Source organism: Oncorhynchus clarkii, chromosome 9, assembly GCF_045791955.1.
Source record: "Oncorhynchus clarkii lewisi isolate Uvic-CL-2024 chromosome 9, UVic_Ocla_1.0, whole genome shotgun sequence".
Taxonomy (NCBI): domain Eukaryota; kingdom Metazoa; phylum Chordata; class Actinopteri; order Salmoniformes; family Salmonidae; genus Oncorhynchus; species Oncorhynchus clarkii.
In genome coordinates, this window is record NC_092155.1 from 45,711,167 (window position 1) to 45,733,666 (window position 22,500).

General features: G+C 46.6%; 1 protein-coding gene across 7 annotated transcripts in view; it reads right to left on the bottom strand.

Moving 5' to 3' along the window:
• The window catches only part of LOC139416410 (PR domain containing 16), a 225,889-nt gene that overhangs the window by 13,697 nt on the left and 189,692 nt on the right, over positions 1–22,500 (bottom strand). For 3 of the 7 annotated variants that reach the window (XM_071164995.1, XM_071164999.1, XM_071164994.1), the window contains exons 4-12: positions 18,654–18,791; positions 12,922–13,024; positions 9,357–9,564; positions 9,019–9,184; positions 8,362–8,515; positions 5,601–7,269; positions 4,924–5,011; positions 1,372–1,583; positions 1,146–1,223 (exon numbers count right to left, since the gene is read on the bottom strand). In XM_071164995.1, the coding sequence (XP_071021096.1) occupies positions 1,146–1,223; positions 1,372–1,583; positions 4,924–5,011; positions 5,601–7,269; positions 8,362–8,515; positions 9,019–9,184; positions 9,357–9,564; positions 12,922–13,024; positions 18,654–18,791 (2,816 nt within the window). Of the gene's footprint in view, positions 1–1,145; positions 1,224–1,371; positions 1,584–4,923; positions 5,012–5,600; positions 7,270–8,361; positions 8,516–9,018; positions 9,185–9,356; positions 9,565–12,921; positions 13,025–14,467; positions 14,682–18,653; positions 18,792–22,500 lie in introns of those variants that run through there. The other 4 variants (XM_071164998.1, XM_071164996.1, XM_071164997.1 and 1 more) reach the window with 4 other exon arrangements.

The window sequence follows — 22,500 nt, forward strand, 5'->3', positions numbered from 1 at the left end:
TGTCTGCTATTTGTTATGGTAAATTGTTTCTAAATGAGCTAATCAGTAGATTGTTTGGACTGGGCCCGGGAACTGGGTCCCCCGAGAAAAATCTCTCTCTCCCTCTCCGTTCTGTAGATTGTGCTCAAAGAGTTGGCACTACAGCTCAACAGAAGACAAAGTGCACCACTTTGGGGCCGGGCCCTCAGGTTAGCCAAGTTTCCAATAGTAGGAGGTTCATTTGAAAATGAGATTGCAGGTTCCTTTCTAAAGTAGTACTGCTTGGCTATCACTGTCCGTCCCTCTTGCCATTTACAGTCAATCTGTTCTCAAACTGCACACGGTTTATTGGGCTCCAAGATGGAGATGGCGAGAGATGGAGAAACAGAGCGAGAGAGAGAGAGAGAGAGAGAGAGAGAGAGAGATCATCACCTATCCACCTATCAGAGGATAGGTGATGCAGAGGAGAGAAGGAGAGGGAGAGGTAAGGATAGAGATTCAGCAGGGAGGAGACGGAGAGAGCGAGAGACAAACAAACAGCAGAGACAGAGGGAGACAAGCAGAGATAAAAGGAGAGAGAAAAGGAGAGAGAGAGGGAGAGGCTGGGCAGGAGCCAAATGATTGATAATTAACGGGTCTCTATAAACAGAGTTCTGATCTCTCCAGGGCACCATTACAACCCAACATTGTCCAGGACCACCACTCCCCTGGCCCATTCCATCCCTCCCTCCTTGTCCTACCCGACTACATCTGGGCAGACTGCATCAATCTTCCTTCTCTTTCCTACATTCTCGCACTTTCCTTGCTCTCTCACTCTTCTCAAGTACCAGACGCACCCCTCCTCACGTTTCCAGCAGGTCGTATATATGTATATATCACTCTGCGGTGTGTGTGTGTGTACAGCTGAATCTGCACATTTGAGTGTGTGTGTGTGTGTGTGTGTCCGTCATCGAGGCCTATGCCAGGCATGAGTGTGTTTTTGTTGCCAAATGAGGAGGGATAAATCAGGTGGGAAGGATGTGATTTCATCATTGGTTGACCGGTTGGAGTAGGCCTCTGTCAGCGGTACGGAGAGACCGAGAAGAGAAGAGAGGGCGAGAGGAGCAGAGAGGAAGAGGGAGGAGAGAGAGAGAGAGGGGGAGAGAGGGAGGATAGGAAAGGCTTACCTGTAGGGCTGCTCTCCTGTGTGTGTCCGTAAGTGCCTGGTAAGATTAGCTGACCTGGGGAAGATCTTCCCACAGTACCTGGGGAGAAAGAGAGGGGAGGGGAGAGGGGAGAGGGGAGAGAGAAAGAAAGAGAGAGAGAGAGAACACAGCTTAAGTATCCTACACTGTCCCGTACTTCTTACAAAAAGTTTACCCCCCCAAAAAAAATCTCCGGCGTGGTGCCTACCTGCAGGTGTAACGCTCTTTGCCTTTGCGGAGGATGGCGTCGGAGAGGGAGGGCGGCGGCGAGCGGAAGTTGAAGAGCGGGTGGGCGGAGTGCTGCAGTGAGTTGGGCGGGGCGTCCAGTTTGAGAGCGCCGAAGCTCTCCAGCTTCTCCGTCATGTTCTCCATGGCCGACATCTGAGGTAAAGAAGGTGTACCACGGTAAAGATACTGTAGCTGTAGATAGGGGAAGATTTACAGTCACGTTTTAGTCAACAATAACTGTTCTTCAACAGGTTGCACTGTTTTGTTCCAGTCCTACACTAGGCCTTGATTAGTTGGTTAAATCGCGCAAACTGTTCGCCTCGGTGACGAGCGCCTGGTAGCGGGGGCCGGAGAGAGAGAAATGGAGGAAGGCAGGAGGAAGCGATATATCAGAGGTCGTTCTCTTGATTGTGCTGTCGGGAGTCACCTCCCTGACCTATCGCACGTTGGCAGACACTCGAGGAGTCCCCTGAGTCCCAGGCAGACTTTGTTCTCAGCCACCTCCTCCTTTCCCCTCCGTCCTCAGACTCTCGGTGAAGCCACCGCGAGCTCAATTCAATGAGAACTCTGACGGGAACCATACAATAAAGTTCAAAGATGCCCGTCACTGATACTGCTTTACCTTGTCTCCTCCCCCAGCCTCGGGACAAAGGGCCAGTCAGTTATGGGCTGGGGGTTTTTTATTTGACAAAAACAGCTTACATCCTTCCTGGTTTGGGAATACAACAGGGGACATGGAGACAGACACGCCGTCTCAATGTATTTATTCGTGGCGTCTCGGCGTTGGATGATTCCGTCAGCGGAACGAATTAGCGGTCCCGTCACGGCGGTGTGGTAACTGGGTGGATTGGAGCCTAGAAGGTTGGGATAACAGAGGGCTTATTGGGCTTCGTATTTGTCTTGGATGTGTTCTGTCCAAGACCCAGGTGAGAGCAGAAAGTCTCAAAGGACTGTCCTTACGTCCTTATGCCTGTTCTTATGTGCCACCCACACCTGGCATATAGGAGGAAAGGATCCACTGTTGTTGTTGGATGCACACGTAGGGTACAGTGTGTGTGTGTGTGTGTGCGTGCGTGCGTACTAACTCGGTGTATGAGTGCCTCGTTCAACTTCACAATTGATAGAGGACCAAGCAGATTCCCGGGTCAGATAAAACGAGTTCCCAACAACAGCCCCCATTCTTCCCCATTCTCCTGGACACAAACACAGGACGTCCTTGATGGACACACTGCTATTATCTAGGCAGCCAGGGAGAAGAAACTGGCCAGGAGGAAGTTATTAGCTCTCCGTGTGCTCCGAGGCCCAGAGAAACAATGCCGCAACTAAGTTTAGGATTAGCAAGGGGCTGAATGGTGGGATAGCTGCATGGGGTGAGATAGGGCTCGATTCAAAAGCGTATTATTCTTCTTATTAATACGTATCATTCTTGTTATCGCCGCTGGGAGGTTGTTTGGTAGGTGGGAAGGGTTGGAAGGGTTCGGGGACAAGCCAAACAATGCGGTTTGGTTATCAAAGGGGCGACGCGATACCAGACCTTTTGTCTTCTGTGCTACAAGGTGGGAGGCGGTGGTATTCCGAGGCGCCACATCGTAAACAAAGGAAGAAATCGTACAGAGCCCCTGAGAAATGACAGTGGCGCTTCGGGACCGCTGTGGGACCGTTGCGCAGGAGAGGAGGGTTTCAGGAGTGGGTTTGTGGGAATTCTCATAGAGCAACATGTTGGGACAAAATCAGATATTGATTCTAAAAATCTGCCTAAGACTTCAACTTGGTGACCAGTTTTCCTAATCTGTCTCTACCCGTCTATTCAATGACATAGATGTGTCTATTAGACATCTGTGTCTAATCAATCAGATGCAGTCAGTCAGTCAGTCAGTCAGTCAGATTGATATTAAGATTAGTTTATTTGTCAATTGCACACAATGTCCAACTGAAATCTGACTTCCTATTTAACCCAACCTTCTGAAAGACACCTACAGTTGAAGTCGGAAGTTTACATACACTTAGGTTGGAGTCATTAAAACTCTGTTTTCAACCACTCCACAAATGTATTGTTAACAAACTATAGTTTTGGGAAGTCGGTTAGGACATCTACTTTGTGCATGACACAAGTCATTTTTCCAACAATTGTTTACAGACAGATTATTTCACTTATAATTCACTGTATCACAATTTCTGTGGGCCAGACGTTTACATACACTTTAAAGTTGCCTTTAAACAGCTTGGAAAATTCCAGAAAATTATGTCATGGCTCTAAAGCTTCTGATAGGCTAATTGACAAACAATAGTATGCAAGTGTACACCAAGTGTACACCATGGGACCATGCAGCCGTCATACCGCTCAGGAAGGAGACACATTCTGTGCAAATCAATCACAGAACAACAGCAAAGGACCTTGTGAAGATGCTGGAGGAAACAGGTACAAAAGTATCTATATCCACAGTAAAATGAGTCCTATATCAACATAACCTGAAAGGCCACTCAGCAAGGAAGAAGCCACAGCTACAAAACCACCATAAAAAAACACACTACAGTTTGCAACTGCACACGGGGACAAAGATCGTACTTTTTTGAGAAATGTCCTCTGGTCTGATGAAACAAAAATAGAACTGTTTGGCCATAATGACCATTGTTTTGTTTGGAGGAAAAGGGGGAGGCTTGCAAGCCGAAGAACACCATACCAACCGTGAAGCACGGGGGTGGCAGCATCATGTTGTGGGGGTGCTTTGCTGCAGGAGGGACTGGTGCACTTCACAAAATAGATGGCATCATGAGGGGGGAAATTTATGTGGATATATTGAAGCAACAGCTCAAGACATCAGTCCGAAAGATTGGTCGCAAATGGGTCTTCCAAATGGGTCTTCCAAACTTCTGACCCAGCTCTGTCAGGAGGAATGGGCCAAAATTCACCCAACTTGAGTGGGAAGCGTGTGGAAGGCTACCCGAAACGTTTGAACCAAGTTAAACAATTTTAAGGCAATGCTACCAAAAACGAATTGAGTGTTTGTAAACTTCTGACCCACTGGGAATGTGATGGAAGAAATAAAAGCTGAAATAAATCATTCTCTCTACTATTATTCTGACATTTAACATTCTTAAAATAAAGTGGTGATCCTAACTGACCTAAGACAGGGAATTTTTTACCAGGATTAAATGTCAGGAATTGTGAAAAACTGAGTTTAAATGTATTTGGCTAAAGTGTATGTAAACCTCTGACTTCAACTGTACATATACAGGTTGCAGAGGTTGGAGCAGGAGGCTTCAACACTGGACTCCTGTGGAGCAGTTGCTGTGGGGTTTAGGTGTCTTTCTGAAGGGCACAACGGCAGGCAATGGCATCTAAGACTTGACACCAGAAAACCTCCTGTTGCCAGTTCACTTCCTGACACATTTTTACCGTCAGACCCGGGATTCGAACTGGCAAACCTCCAGTTGCTGGCTCGCCTTTCTAGGCTACCTGCTACCTGTCTGTCTGCCTCGCAGCAGTGGGGGTTTGCTGTGTGTGTGTGTGTGTGTGTGTGTGTGTGTGTACCTGTGGATGAAAGAGCAACGGACTGGGCCTCAGGTACTTCTCCTTCAGAGCTCCCACAGGGTCCAGTAACTTCCTCTTTTCCACCCTGCTGGACAGCAAGGACAAGGGTTACGTACGAAGGTCAGAGGTCAACTGGAAAGGTCGCATTGATTCACACTATACATGCCCATATAACGTATTATAATTTCATTTATACATTTTATGGACACAGTATGTTTTACATGAGTTATCTTGTTGTTATTAGTCCCACCCTTCAGCTCCATTCAACCCCTCCCATCTATCTCTTAACACCATCCATATTGGATTTCTATTGGCCATTTTTTTTTCAACTGTGCTGCGATGCTTCACAAAAGCTCTGAACCTTTCCATTCTCATAGTTTCTACAGACTGAACATATATATTTTTTGCTAAAAGCATTATTATATTATTGATCGATTGACTATGACTTCTCAGATCACCCAGTAATGTGGGAGTGCATACTTAGTCGTTTGCTAGTGTGGATATTGCAACCTAGTCCTTTCCTCTTATCTCATGAGGGGAAAGGTTAAGTCTGAACACTGACATACAGATTTGGAGATATATATTATACTGAATATAGGTTCTAACATGAGTTTCAACTTGAGTGGGTTATCATACAGTGTCTGGTGAGGCCTCTGGTCTACTCGGGGCTGAAATACCTGTATATTGGGTCCATGAAGAAGGGTGAGGGCTTGGCGTAGTGCAGGGAGGGCTGCTGCTGGGGCGGCTGACCCAGGGACTGCTGTTGCTGGGGTAGCGGGGGCTGGAGGAGGGAGTGGCCCTGGGGGTGCTGGGCGTGGGAGTGCGGGTGGCTGCCGGGGTGCTCCTCCTTGCGGTGGTTCTTGCGGCTGGGCGGTTGCTCGGGGGCCACCATCCCGTTGTGTCCGTCCCGTCGGCGGCTGCCGATGCTCAGGTCCAGCGGCTGCTCCTCACCCCCGGGGAGAATGAGGGGGGCGTTGCTGCTACTGCTGGGTGGGGTGGGCTTGGAGGGGGCCGGTGGGGCCGGCTTGGCCTCCTTGGGCTTGGTGGTGAGGTCGAAGGGCGATGACTCTCCAGTGCCCGGGGCGGACATTTTGTGGGGTGTCGGATGCTGCTCACGAGGTGACTTGGGCTCAGCCTTGAAGAACATGCCGGGGTTGAGAGTGCCGGCCCGCTCTGCGAAGGGGTAGAGGGAGTGAGGGAAGTTGGGTAAGAACTGGAAGGGGAACATGGAATGGTAGGGCAGCGATCCGATCTTCTTCTCCTGCAGGCCCATGAGGCCAGGGCCAAAGTACTTCTCTGCGATGGAGGCGATGGCCTTGATGGAGTCTGTGGCAGCGGCACCCCCTGTGGTGGTTGGTGGCAGCGCCTGCTCCTCCGGAGGCGGGAAGAAGGAGTGCTGGGAGGCGCCGGAGAGGAAGGAGGGACGCTCGCAGGCCAGGTTGCTTAAGCTGGACACCGCCGACACCGAGCCACTACTCACGTCGTCCGGCCGCCCGTCCAGACCCGCCCTCTCCGCCCCCCTCGCCCCTCCAGCGCCCGCCGCCTTCCTCCTCTTGGCGCCGGTGCTCCGCTCCCGTTGTTCCCGCTCGCTCTCTGCGTCGCTGTCTAAGTCTGAACCCGAGGCGGTGCCGGTGGTGGTGTCCAGGTCGGTGCCGCTGGTGGTGTTGACGTCCTCCAGGTCACTGCCGTCCGACACCTCCGACATCTTGGCCTTGGCCTTGGCCTCGCCGTACGCCAGCCTATCCTTGTCCTCCCTCTCCTGGCTGCTGAGGAGACTACCACCTCCATTGTTGTTGTTAATGGAGCTGACCAGAGACAGTGGAGGCCCGTCCAGGGGGCTGCGGGGCAGCTTGCCCTCCTGAATCCCACCGTTGTTACTGTTGTTGCCCAGGGGGCTCTTCAGCATCGGGCTGGGGGGCAGTAAGGGCGGCCGGGGGTAGAGCGAGGGGGGGAAAAGGCCCGGGAAGCCGTGGGAGAGCGAAGGGAAACCATGCGGCCCAGGGGAGAAGGGAAGGCCGGCATGGGGGTGAGGGTGTGGCCGGGAGGGGAAGTAGTCGGGGAAGGCCAGGCCCGAGTGGTTGAGGCCCGGGTGGTGGTGGGGGTGGTGGTGCTTGGACTTGGCCAGGATGGGGCTGCTGCTCATGGGGATGCCGGGAGCGAAAAGTCCCCCAGCAGGGCCATAATGGTTCTTGCCCTCACAGAAGCGCCGGTGCTTGTTGAGGGAGGAGGTAGTGCTGAACATCTGGCCACAGTCCTTACACTTGATCTGGGTGCGGCAGTCGGCGTGCATGCGCTTGTGGCGGCACAGGTTGGAGAACTGCGTGTAGGACTTGTGGCACACCTCGCCTGGGGAGACACACAGCCCACATGGGCCTGGTTAAGCCCATTTAAACACTGTCACTAACTCAGAGTACCAAGTCAACAGTCTACACGGATACAACACTAGGCTACTTAGAGAAAAATACATGTACATCGCGCCTTCATTTGGTCTAAAGACTGTATATCTATACAAATCAGAAGCCGTACATGCTTTTGGTGAAGTCCAGTGACAAGTTTTCATCTTCATACTTATTGGCCATTGAATCACTATGACTGGCAACACACCTACCATATGTCCACATGGGGCAATATACGGTTAAGCTGACTATTTTCACACTATGTTCTATGAAGTGTTGCTTGAATACATACTGTACGTATACATGTATATAGGCATATACACACATACGTGCACATGAGTACAAACAGAAATGCAAAGCAGAAAGTTGAGTGAGAGAAGAAGAGATCATGGCTTCCGGCATCGTTCAATGGGGAGCTGAAGCGGATACTGTGGATCCACTTTGATCATATCAAATCTGCCCATGCCGTCGGGAAATTCGTTTTATATCACCCTCAGAGGGGAAAAAACACACACAGAAGGAAAAGAAACCAAAAAGGAACACACAAAGTAACACTTTTTTTGAAAGTCCCCCTAAAGATGCTCAACAAATTATCAATAAACTATTTTCAGTAACATATCAGCTGCAGAGGGACCATAGAGTTGAATAGAGGGCCCAACTCCTATCTGTACCATTGCAATTGCGCCCTCTATCCAATTCTAAGCTGGACTATCAAAATAAAGTGTGACATATACAACAAAAAGAGAAGGAGAGTGAGAGGCACAGAGAGGGGGAAGGAGGACGATAACAAAAACAAGCAAAAAAAGGTAGGAAAAACGCAAAACAAAATGGCGGTTGAAAAAGGGATGGGGGTCATGGAATTGTCTCTGACCTATGGGATTGTGTCTGCTACTGTCACTGGCCCTGCCTGGGGTTGGAGAGAGACGGAGGGAGGAGGAAGAGGAGGATGAGGAGGAGGCCTTTGGACACGGGGAGGAGGTAGAACTAGATGTGGGTTGGCTAGGCCGTGGCGGCGACAGGGGCTGTGGCGACTCAGACTTACAGATGAAGGGCTTGACACTGCTGTGAATGTGCTTGTGCTGCTTGAGGCCCGAGGAGGTGGCGAAGGTCTTGCCACACTCGGGGCAGGTGTGAGCGCGCGCTCCTACGTGCTGTGAGCGGATGTGGCGCTGCAGGTTGCTGGGGTCCGTAAACACCTACGGGTAGGGGGAGGGGTGGGGGGGGGGGTGGGGGGGTGGCCGGCACGTTTACATTGACACACACACATATGCATACGCACAGATATAAAGCAGTTATGGCCAGTGATCACAGTCATCCGATCACTGTAATAAATAGTACTGAGTAAAATGGATTTTACTGCCATCATAGACAACACAAAACCTGATGATCTATCTCAGTTTATGGCCTATTAACATTGATGGTGGTGACATTCACAAACAACTAACTTGATGGCCAGTCAACCAAGCTGCATAAACTGAAACAAGTGACACAAGTCATCTAACATAAACCCACATGATTAAGTTGGTACTAAGTTGGGTTTATGGTTGCCGACCTAATCATGACATCACACGATTACAACCACGTGTTCCTACATACATACAGGATGGATTTTCTCCTCATTCAAGTCGCTACTGTAGCTAGTGTCAGCATTCACCAAGGTAGCGAAGGAGAAGAGCCAGTGTTTGAGTGCACAACTTACGTGCCGGGTGTGCTGTACCTTATCGCAGTTTTCACACTCGAACCGCTTTCCGCTGTCGTGGGACATCTGGTGACGGATGAGGTTGGACTTCCAGTTGAAGGCCTTGGGACACTGGTCACACTTGTACTCCCGCTCCTCTGTGTGCACAATCATGTGCTGGCCCAGACTGGACAGGGAACACACACACACACACAGTCCTTTAGGATAATGATGATACACCTCCAATCATTAGTGTAGAGGTGATTGTACCACTGTGTGTGTGCATGTGTGTGTGTTCTCGATGACGCACGTGTGTGTGTGTGTGTGTGTGTGTGTGTGTGTGTGTATATGTGCTGCACCTGTACTCGTTGGGGAAGATCTTCTCGCAATCCTTGCACTCATGGACGGGCTCATGGTCGCTGTCGTCGCGCTCCTGCTTGAAGTCCTCGTTGCTGAGCGTGTCGAACAGGGAGCCGGCGCTGGCGCACGAGTACTTCTGGTGCCGCCGCAGCTCCAGGGCCGAGGTGAACAGCTCGTCACAGTCCTCGCAGCGGTACATCTGCTCGTCTGCAAAACAACACAACTTGATTTGTCCCACGTGTCATCTGGACAAAGACCGAACAATACACACCTGCGAAAGGTAAAAGTCTGAGCAGGATAACTGCATAGCTCCCCAGCCTATATCCATCGATGATCCCAAACTGAACACACAACTACAAACAAGGCAAGAGCATCCAGAAATGCCTAGCATTCAAACTTGTATGAAAATAAATCTCAGGGTAGCCCATACCCCGTACTCTCCTGTCCAAGCTAATCAAGAGCATGTTCAAACGCTTAAAATAACTACTCTCCAATTGGTGTTGATGTAAAAGGAAAAATCTATTAAAAATCAAATGTAGCCTGGGCTAGAGGGCTTTACACCTTAATTAACTCATAGCTGATTACTTTAAGTCCAGTAGTAGTGGCTGTTCTTTGGCTTTATAGCGAGCAAAGGAAACAATAGGCTACACATTTGTCATTGTTTTCCAGCATGATAGCCTTTGTAATACTTTTCCCAACCAAGGTCAAACCGATAAAACTTGGAGGCAGGGGCTTTCAATGGCGGGTTCCTGACTTGGACGCCAAGTTCAACAACTCAGGCCAAATGAGAGAGAGAGGGGGAGGGGGAGTAGATGGTGGAAGTTGTCCAAGAAGAATGAGCCATGCGGGGTTCGGCTAGGTTGTCACCCACCCCATGGAGGTTTTAGAGCGCCAATCAACCCACGATGCCCGCTCTGCCGTGACCCTAGTGGGCACTGCGTGAGGGCACCAGAGATCCCCCTAACACACCACACTGTAACTATTAGTCATCGAATAGCAAAGCAGACAAGTTGATTCAAAATGACTTACAGTGCATGGCTCATCTGGTTTCTACTGTATGCCTACATTTATTCCGCTGGCTATGTCTAGAGCCATTAAAAGGGCAGAAGTGTAGCAACAGAACTTTGTCTAAACATGTATTTGAACAAATGACCCTCTTTGGTCGTAGTCGTCCATTACTTCAAACTCAAACACTATGCATGCATAGCTGCCACCCTAGCCACATAACTCATAACGGAGTGAGCGTTTTGCTGTGTTAAAATGTTCCATTCCAACCTAAAAAACACCTCAGCGCCAAGCTATTTGGATGTGTCACCTTTGAAAGCTGCGACGTGTTTCCATGAACAGGCTTATAAAAAGCGCTTATTGAGGCTTTGTTACCGGTTTTATGACACAGAGGCTTTGTCAAATCAAACAGCACTTCAAGTGGGAAGTGAAACGCGAGGAGGACCGGGCAGAACCGCACCTAGCCATCGGCTTCACCGCTACATGGCGTTCGACTCGAGGCCTACAATGCTAGATAGGAGGCGTGCGGGGCGTTTTAAGGCCGAAGAATACTTTTGGCGCCATTATCTGTGTTCCATCAGTAACACTCCGGAATCAAGAGGAGGAATGTTGCGGAGGGAGGACGGTGAGAGGGCTCATAAATGGGAGACTAATAGCTTTCTGGGAGATGTAGGGGAACACAATTATGTGCAGTTTAGCGACTAATCTGGGAGCATGGGTGAGGTCTCGGGAGACTCCTCAAGCCCCACTTCAAATTCCAGCTCCTATAAGCCAGCCGAAGAGTGGTGCAGCCGCCAAGCTATTCCTCTCACCTTCTTTTCTCTAGCGAACGCACACACACACACACACACACACACACAGTCTACCTTTCCTTTTGTTACTAATTTGTTAATTCATTCTGCCTCTCCTCCATTTTCTATCTTTCCCAAACTCTCGCAATATGTCAGTCTCTTTCGTTTTCTCTTGCTCTCTTTACAAATCTCTCGCCTTACGTCCCGTTCCTATCCTTTCACCCCCTCTCCTGTTCTTTTGGCAAAGAGATCTGAGGGAGGCTTTCGGGGGGGAGAAAACATTTTGTGTGTTAGAACATCTATGGCTCACGAAAACCGTGTTCTGTCTACACCGTTTTTATAGTCCATGACAAGTGAAAACATAGCCCCACTTCATTGCAAAAAGACCAAGATGTTCAAACGTCCAACTGATTTATGCCTTACCTCACCTGGATCAAAATGGAGTACCTGGATCAAAATGGGAATGATGAAATGACGTTCTCTTTGACATGTAGCCTAGGCTACAAGATCATGTACAACAAGCACGACTGAAATGTCGTAGTCCTAAATGAATTGGAACGGCTCAAGACAATTTGCACGTTAGACAAAACCACATGAATCCATAAAAATAAACAATAGGCCTACATGCCAAAACACGAAATCCGAAGTGTGGGGAGGTCCCCATTCTGATATTATAGAGATTTCTCAAAAACAAAGTCATTGGATTTCAGTTATTGTAAAATGACCCAGCATCAAATCTCATTTGCCACTAACCTCGTGTTTTACCTAACTATTCTGTCACTTGTTGACTTTAGGCTAATAAAACGCTTTTATCCCCATCACAAAACCTATTAATTCCAATAATATGCTACAGTATAGCCTATTTAATAGGTTAAGGCTATCCTATATTAATTCTAAAACAAGGTAAGTATGGCAGGGCCTACATCAAATCCTTCCCTACAAACATAATAGGCCTACTTGTCAAATCCTTCCCTACAAACGTGATTTACATTTCAAGAAATAGCCAACATCATTTTATTTGCAATTGTTTTCAGGACTTCATAATATTTTCAACATACCTCAGTGTTATAGTGACCGCTGTGATATGTAGGCCGAGGCTTAAGTCATTTTGGAAAGTGATAGCTGACCCCTAGACTAGACCAGGATTTCCCAAACTCGGTCCTGTCCCCCCCCCCCCCCCCCCCCCCCCCTGCACGCTTTGTTTTTTGCCCTAGAGAGCTGATTCAAATAACCAACTCATCATTAAGCTTTGATTGTTTCAATCAGCTGTGTAGTCCTAGGGTATGGGAAACGCTGGGCTAGACTGAAGCAATTGTCCGAGGTTGGATGAGGACTGAGTTCATCATTGATGGGTGTATGGGATAGCAATCAGATCTCTTTTCATGATAGGACACAAATCTCACTCAGAAAAAGGTATAAGATAGGACTCTCTGAAGGGGACACACACAACCCATGTGAATTTTGTCCAAAAATAATGATGACGTTTTGGATCTTCCTCAAGAAATCCATAGAAAGAGGTTATTTGGGGTACATATATTTGGCCTATGAAATCTGTATCTAAAATAATGATTCAAAGATTCAAAACGTCAATTATTTTGGGCGGCTAAATTTACAACGAATTTGTCCTGAAGGTTAAATCCAAACGCAGCATCTTTAGCATATGTGAAAGAGTTTCTCAACTCTATAGCCACATTGGCCAACAAAGCCGCGCAGGATGTTCGTTTAGAGTTTGTTTAAAATATGCGCTAATGATGCGCATTAATCTTACCTTCTAGGTTCGGTGCCATCGATCCCTCCGGGAAAAGTCCGTCCTTCATATACACCAGGAGCTCCTCCCCCACTTCAATATCCCTAATAGCTTTATAATAAATCTGTTAAAGAGAAAAGGGAGGGTGAGAAGGCGGTTAGGGACAGTATAGTCAACAAAAAAGCTATAGTCTGTCATTAATAAATCAATTACTCTTCTTTGCCGTCGATTTAATAGGCTTATTAATATCTTCATCTGTCAATATCGTTGTTGTTATTATTGTTATTAAAGGCAACAACAATACAAATAATAATTTGTATTAGGCCTATTTATGTAGGCCTGATCAAAAAAAGGCTATTTGACAATTGTCCTTACAGCCCAATTCGTTTATTTAATATTTAAATTGCTTGGCATATAAATGCATTTATAAATCCGATTTCGTTTTTTTGTCTACTTTACAGCAATTGTTTATCATATAAACATGTGATAGTGATAGGTCTATTCATCGATGCACATTCATTATTATTGTTTCTAAAAATCGAAAGATTATTATTTATATATATTTAATAAAAAATGATAGGAGGCAATATTATTTTTTTATTTACCACAATAATTAGGCTACCCAATGACGCTCTTCTTTTGGGTTTTAAAACACCATAATACCTCATTGTTATTAGAATTCAGGCTGACTCCACGCGCCAAAAAAATGGCCTAGAATATGTTGAATTCAATGAGCCAAATACAAACATAATTTGGGATGTAAACAAAGATATAGTTCAAGTATATTTGAAGATTCCAAAATTGAAATAAACGGACCGTGTCTCGTAGGCTATTCTTTTTTTAGAAAGGGACGCAGACGCAGACAATGACACGAAATGCCAAATCAAATACGAAATAACGGGAGTGCATTAATTTACAGAACAACTTGCATGCATACCCGTACGCAATTAAAATAATACAAACGTATCTAAAACATGTAGGCCGACAGCTGATTTAATTTGAGCGACTGAAACAGAGGTTGCAAGAAATGTGTGTTTTTGCTTGTTAAATCGAAAGAGCAACATAATTAATTACACGTTAACTACAAAATAGGCCTAGGATCATGTTGAATTGAATAGGCAATGTGGCTGAATTATGAGCAAACATGTAGGCCCACAGTTATATACAATCACCAAGCAATGAACAAAATACAGTAGAAATACACTGAAAAGACCAGCCACAATGTGTGTTGTGCGGACGCATGGGGGCGCTCACCACCAGTTTAAACAACAATTCATCCTGATGCAGGCCTTCACACAGCAAAACATTGCGAGAGGTAAAACACATTCACACAGAATAGTAAAACTGTAGTAACTTCATATAATACTTTTATCTTATACTGTTATGACAGTACGGAGGTGTGCTTAGAGGCTAGGCCAAATATTCCTAATCACTGACAAGAGAAGGCACATTATTATCGTAATTATTATTATTATGATTGTTTTGTAGGCTATAGTATTAGACTATTATTATTATTATTATTCATTTACACACGGGCAATTATGCGACAGACATGTTTATCTCTGACCTTGCTGTTCTCGGTGAGGTGGTAGAGTTGGGAAAGTTGCGCCGCGGTTCTTAGAGCTTCCAGTTGTAACAGCAGTTGAGTCCCGGTGGAGTTGGCAACACAACCCATAGTATCATTACAGGAACGAGGCCGTCAGGCCGGGGCTGGGGTGGCAGGCAGGGCCAGGGAGAGAGAGAGGAGGCAGGCGGCCAGTCAGGCTGCGGCGTGTCGTCCCTGGTTGGAGCTGAAGCCGCCACTCTCTAGTCTGTGTGAGCGCGTCTTTGATGATGAGGGGAGCTCTCTCTCATTAGGCTAGTGATTCCCTATTGCCCCATCGAGCGCCCGGAGTTATCCGAAGGCCACTCCTCCTCCCGTCCTTATCTCAGACCAAAGGATTGCCTGATCTGACTAGGAGACCCCTCCCCACAGCTCCGTCTCCGCTCTTACCACTAAATTCATCTATTATTGATGGAAATAATGTATCTAGCGGTCAAATACTTTTTTTAAAACACACACGTGGGCGATAAAAAGCTGGTAGGTGAGGCTCACCTTAGTGGGTGTTTTAAAGGCTTTCGAAACAACGCTAAGCAATGTGTTTTTAGTTGAGGCTTTAAACACAAGTCTCTACACCTGTTTTAACTTGTTATCTTTCACCAGATGCTTTTCGCAGTTTGTGCAAGAGTACACATATTTGTGCCAAAGACGTAAACAAGGGCATGAAACATTTGGATACGTTCAAAATAATTGGTATCAACTGACCTTGTTATCATAAATGGAACCTGCTTTGCTACATTGAATAAACGATTTATGTAATTGCAACGCGTGAGCCCTATTTAAACTCGCAATTGCCTGCAATAAAATATAGTGACATGACTTACTATTAAATAGGCTTATGATAACTGTTTTGAAAACAATATTTAACAGTTGTTTTATAAGCCTACATTTTTTTCGCCTATATTATGTATACTTTTAAACCCTACACCAAATGCATTTTCCTCAATAGATTTAACCCTCTTATTCCTGTGACAATGTGTTATTTTTTTCTGACAAATTAAACAATTCTCTCTCTTAATCAGCATTTTACAACCAACAATTTGAGTGAAAAAAATTATGTGAAGAATAGAGACATATATTAATGTTAAATAAAATCGTAGTTATTAATAATGTGTGTAAATACAAAATGTCCACATACAAATACTGTCACAGTCGTCAGGTTGTTGCTGCAACAATACCCACAAAATATCATAGCTTTTTTTACAACGTATCACTGCAAGGACAGTAGAGATTTACATGAACAACTCAAAATAGGTTTTATAATTATTCCCGGAAATGAAGCTGAGCCATGTCATGGGTATAGTCTTTTTGAAGCAGTCTGTGTGATGTATTGTGATATGAGCTGTCTCTCTTGACAGTACTGGCCTGACAGCTCTCAGACAAATCTTGACCTCTCCCCATTTCTTTTGAGTGTCCAGGGGACAGATACATCATCCATCAATGCCATTAAGGTCCAGAATAATCCCCCACTGTCCCCCTCAAGCACGCGCACACACACACACACACACACACACACACACACACACACACACACACACACACACACACACACACACACACACACACACACACACACACACACACACACACACACACACACACACACACACACACACACACACACACACACACACACACACAACGGCCTATTTATCACAAGGGAGTGTGTGATCAAAGCTGAGAGAAATGGGAGATCAAACAACATGGGGTGTAGGGGGGCCTTGTCCTCTTGAGACACAAAAGACAAGGACCGTGTGACAAGAGGGTGGACATGCTTGATGCTTCTGCTCTTCAGCGAGCTGTGTAGCCTACGTTTACCATCCGAGACAGAACACCACTCTGTGTATGAGGACAGGCTTTTAGCTATGGGGAAACGGGCCTCCTGTAATTCTGTGACCTTGCATTTCGTAGATGGAAACACTATTAGGACTGGGATGCTTCTAAACAAGCTTTGGCTCTGTCCCTCTTTCCAACACGCACGCACACACACACACACACACACATGCACACGCACACACGCACACACACACACACGCACACACACACACACACACACACACATACACACAGGCTAATTGCCTAACTGGCTTCCTTCATTTGCTTAACCTTCAGGTTAGGAACCTGCATATTGATTTAGAATAAATTTAGTGTGTGTGTGTGTGTGTGTGTGTGTGTGTGCTCTCCTTGGCGTAGCGAGCAGAAGGAGCTGGCAGGACTCAGTGCGTACTTGATGTTGTTATGACAAACTGCTTAAGAGCATCTTGAGAAATGAGGGCTGAGGGGTTCAGAGGTCAATGGGCTCTCTGAATGGCTGGGCCTATTGAGGAAGGAAGCCCCCTCCCTATCTGTGCAGCTTCATCCTTACTACTAGACGGACATGCACTCACACACACACACACGCACACACATGCACACACACGTCATTTCACAATCAATTAATTGAACAGGGAAATGGACACTCATTCATTCACACTTAGGTCAATATTGACGACCATTAAAGCATTTTTCTCATTCCCTGAAAGAAAGTAAATTATTTGGACATGCACTGAAATGTATGAAATCATTTCAAAACGCGGTGCTGCCCTAATTGTTTAAATATACATGATTATCCATGTCTTTTCTGATACACTACAACATTAATGACATATGAGTAAACGGGTAAATAAATGATCTTCTGCTGTTTTAAAATGTTACCGAAGGATTCGAATTTGCTTGTCGTGAGCATATTTCCATAAACTCATGCATTGTGCATGCTGATAAAAAGCAGCAAAGTAACAAAGTTTGATAAATTATGCATTTTTGCACTGTGTTTGTGTGTGGTGTTTGTAAATAAATTATAAGGTTGTGCCCGCGAGCCACTAGACAAAACAAGGCCACGCAAACAAAAGCAAAGCAGCCCACTGAGTACAAACAACTAAGAAATGATCCTAGGTCCAAAACGAACCATTGGATCTGGGACATGCCCAACCCCCAGATATGGATGTAAGACCTGTTTGTTCTTTGATTCTGGCTGGGTCTAAAAAGACACCCTATTCACTATAAAGTGCACTGCTTGTGACCAGAGCCCAATGCTCTTTATAGGGAATAGGGTGCCTTTTCAGACTGTGTTTGGGGTAGCGGGGGACATTGATGTGAAAATCTGACCAGGATTAGAGCCTATAGCGTACCCAGCTATTCTGGAAGGCCCCCAATGGTGTCTCATATGTCACTGTCAGAATGGACACACCAGTACAAGGGACAGAGACAAGGGCGGGAGTGGGACAAGCTCGGACAACGAGAACCAATTGTAAAACAGGAAATCATTATTGGTTTGATTTACATACACTATACGTGCATGAAACTAGACAAGGCACTTGTGGCAAACAAGCCAATGTATTCCTTAAAAAAAATATCCTTCCTCCTAGCACAGATATACTGTATCACTGACATGTTAGGTTCTTTGTATGCTGGTAGTTGCATATGGTAGAGCACCTTTAAGGAGAGAGCCTACGACTGGCGTAGAGACGTAAGCGGCACCCAGATATTGGGGTTAGGCTCGGCTGGGTTTTATGACCAAGTGAGTGGTAGAGTGTGGGCATTCCTCCAGGAGTGTTCCATTTCCAGGTTTCCTTTCTGGACGGGCAGAGAGTATGGCTGGCTTCCAGAGAAGGACCCAGAGTGATTATGAGACGCAGGTGTGTCGGTGTATTATTGTTCTACCTCTTAACATGAGTCACTTCCTCAGCGAGCCACTCACGTACCAGCCTTGGATACACAATAGAGCCATTCTTTTACTCATCATCATGGTTAAATAAAGGTGAAATAAAAAAATTAAATCATGCGCACAACGCTTACTGAGACGAACGCAGACACACACACACACACACACACACACACTAACAATGACAAGCATACACACACACGCAGACTCATAGTCCACTGTTCTTCCCACTGTGTGGGTAGGAAGAAAGGCAATAGCCACTCTGACACTGCCATGTGTTAGGTGCTTCTAAACTTCTCCCCCAACCACTAAACCCTGGCAACTGATAGGAGGAGGGAGGTGCCACACCACCCCAAATACTAAACTCTGGCAGCTGATAGGAGGAGGGAGGTGCCACTCACAGCCTAACCACTAAACCCTGGCAGCCCATAGAAGGAAGGAGGTGCCACTCACCTGGTCTCCACTGAGGTGACACGCCGCCAGGTTCTGCTCCTCGAAGGAGGGGGCGGTGCGTACGTACTTGAGCCAGCTCCCGCCAGCCTCCGAGCCTTCGTCCAGGCAGAACTTGACATTTCCCATCTCATCCACCACCTGTTGGAGAACACAGAGGTCAGAGGTGAACCTGTTTTAAAAGCCAGCACACACAGAGCTGAGCCTCTATCTTCTCAAGTATGTGTGTGTGTGTGTGAATTTCATCTCTTTAGTCACCATCATATCAAAGTTGCCTGAATTACCATGGGCAAAGCAGATAATACCAGAAAGTTTCACATCTCTCAAACCATTGGTTCCAAAGAGGGTTCTTTTGACTATTTGTCCCTTAAAAGGGACATTCTGGATTTTCTGTGTATGTGTGTGTGTGTGTGTGTGTGTGTGTGTGTGTGTGTGTGTGTCCATATCTGTCAGTAGACAGAACATTATCTGCCAAGGGCCCCTAACCTTGTCGCTCCTCCGTGCAGCGAGAGGAAAGGGGGAAAGGAGGGAGGAGGAGGGGAAGGTTGAGAAAACTGCGGCTTCTTTCACTTGTCTAAAGACTTTCTTTGGCACATATTGATCACCCTTTGTAACCCCTGGGCCGCCCCGGGAACGAGGGAGCAGTTTCAGGTTACCCCTTAGACAGATGAGAGGAGACGGAGGAAAGGAGGAGGAGAGGAAAGAAGAGAGGCTCATTGTGGGGTAGAAATTAAGTGAAGAAACCAGGGAGTTGATCGCGAGCTGCCACCATTTTATTTATTTACTGCTGGAGGAAAATGAACCTCTCTGCTCTAGACGAGGAGCACACCACACATACTTCAAAACTGCTGCGCCATGATTGCTGCTAAGCACACAAGACTGAGAAGTTCAGCCACTAAAATCAAAGATTTCTGAGGAGGGCTCAGCAAATATTACAGGTTACATGTCCAATATCAACTTTCTCACTAAAATGTGAACATATTGGGCATAGTATGACTGAGTATAAACTATTGCAAAACGAGAACAACCAAAGGGCACTGAGTGAATGATACACAGACGAAGGCCTGGTGGTACAAGACAAGAATCCAAATGAAAACAAGATCAATGTAGTGGTAGTAGCTTGGTGGGACAATGGCTCTCGCTGGTGGCAAATAAGACTATGACAGTTTCTAGAGAGTGTGGAGAGTGTCTGAAGGCTCCAAGGTAGTGTTCATTTAGGCACCAAATGGAAGAAAACAGACTGAAACAGGGAGGGACAACATGGACTTGTCCCCTACGAAAAGCACATTTTCGTTTTCCAGTTGCGAAACGCTTTAAAACAGTTTCCATTGCCTGCCTTAATGAACATGACCCAGGTGTCTGTCTGTTAACCTATGCCCTCAGAAGAGCCTGGAAGGAGGAAAATCTCACAGCTCTGCTCCTCCACAAAGCTCTATAGAAGATCTAATTTCTCTTGGTGGAGTATTCTGGTGGAACTGATACTCTGTTGGTCGCTGGGCAGATCCTCTGGGGGCTGAGACGAGACAGGGCTGGCTAGGGCTTTTCATTGCTGGCTCATAATCAGCCTCCTCTCACCTCAACTTCTACCTCTCTGTTTCTTTTATATTGCAACCCAATCTCACGGATTTACTAGTAACATATTTACGTTTTGGCCATTTGAGTTGGTTGTAGGATATTTACGTTTCTGGTCTAACCTTCCCAGTTGAATTCTATGGTTACAGTTTAAAAATAAATGTTATCTGACTTTCCAACAGAACATTTACAGGCTTGCTCGATTCTGTTGCTCGTAAACTCTGAATGGCCTTCTTGGTCAGGGAGTGAGCGATTGCAGAAGGTGTGGTGTCGGTGAAGGGAAGGTGTGGTGTTTTGTGAGTAAATATGGAAATAGCGGGTCTGGTCCGAGGTGAGAAGGCCGGTTCATGTTCGCACACGGTTCTGGTGAGCGCGGTACGCTAACTAAACATAAGTGTGCCCCAAAGTTGCAGCTGTGCCTCACACTATGGCGTTGTGGTGAGCCCGTGGGGAGAAGGAGTGTTAGGTTACTCCACTACTAACTTGCTTGGAGATAACAAAGCCTTTTAGCGCTAAAAATAATGAAACAACGCCTACGCACATGTAGCATGTAGCACGTAGCACGTAGCACTGCAGGTCTTTAACATCAACAATAACCTGTGGATGCCTCGCATGCAAGTACCTGACTGTGACAGTGAGTTAGAGTAAGACACTGATTGTGCGATAGGTTTCCTTTCCACGCAAACAGTCTTGTCCTTCAGCGCTTTACTGGAAACCAGACATGTTGAGTTGATTAGCTTGACTGCTCCGATTGGACTATTTTTGTCGTCCATGTTTTAAGCGATTAGCTAGCCATACTCAATGTCAACTTGAAAAAGAGTTCCTTTGATACACTGTCCTCTACACTGAGCTCACAGAGAATACCTCAGTACTTAATTCTCTTCCCACTCTGCAGTGGACAACATAGTAAAACAGTGATCTACTGCCGCCGCCGTTTATACGTTAAGCAGTCCGAAATGATGCAGTCCAGACCCTTCATTTTATGTGTGAAAACAGTCACTGAAAACTAACCAGGCATAGAGGCGAAATTATCCCCTTTAAAAAAAAAGCAAAAAGAGCCAATGTCTTGCGCAGGTTCAAGTCAGAGTGCACTTGTCCCAGTGCCTGTTGGGAGCTCAAACACGGGTATTGTACATGTTTTATGAACAGATGGGGAACAGCTTCGGCTGAGGCGAGCGATGTAGAGGGGTGGGGGGGGTGCGGTGGAATTGCAGGGGCACTCCTGACCAGGCTTTACACACTGAGCACCCATAACCTCCACCCCCACACACACCTTGCAAGGTAGCAGAGGGTCTGGCTGTGGGCTCTAATGAGCTGCATGTTAGTGTGTTGGGGGGGCTGCGAACACTCTATATGCAGGTGGAGCCCTGATTTACGAGGCCTCAAATGAGATGCAACAGAGGCAGAAAACCCTACTCCATATTGTTTCTTTATTTACCTTCTATTCTTCTCCTCCTGAGAAGCGAGGGCCACATGTGACATCGTAAAACACCAGCCTGAGCAGAGACACACCCTGCCACCACTCAGCTAAGGTACAGCACATGTGCACCGGTAGACAGGCAGACAGGCAGACAGGCAGACAGACAGACAGACATTCCCTGTTTTAGGGGGTTAAATACCAGGGTACTTCTCCAAAGTCTACTTAGCTGTGTTAAGAAGTGCCCTTTATACAAGGGACCAATTAAATTGAACAGGTGTGTGGGTGTGGAGCTGATCTGCCTGAGAGGCTTGTGGCAGAGTGTGTGTGTGTGTGTGTGTGTTAACGACAGGAGGTTGGTGGCACCTTAATTGGGGAGGACGGGCTCGTGGTAATGGCTGGAGCGGAATGGGTGGAAGGGTATCAAATACATTTATTATGAGCCGTCCTCCCCTCAGCAGCCTCCACTGGTGTTGGCAGTGGCAGTTGTGAGGTTGTGAAGGTTAAGGTGACTATATGCAAGTTGTTTTTAGAGGTTTGGCTGGACCACAGTATGTCTTTGCATGTCTTTGCCTTGAACCAAACACTACAACTATGTAGTGCGTGTATCTCTGTCCGTCCGTGTGTGTGTGGGGGTGTGTGTGAGTGTGTGTGTGTGTGTGTGTGGGGGGGGGGGGGGGGCCTTTGGCATAGGAACGGAGCCTCAGAGTCCTATCTAGGTAATACAAAATAAGGTTCACTAAGTAGATTTCACTTGAAGAGAGAGATCCACTCTAGTACACGTCAATGATGAGCCTGAAGTAAGGAAGGGAGAGAATTATACATTTTCAAAAGATTCAAACAATAACACAGACTCCTAGT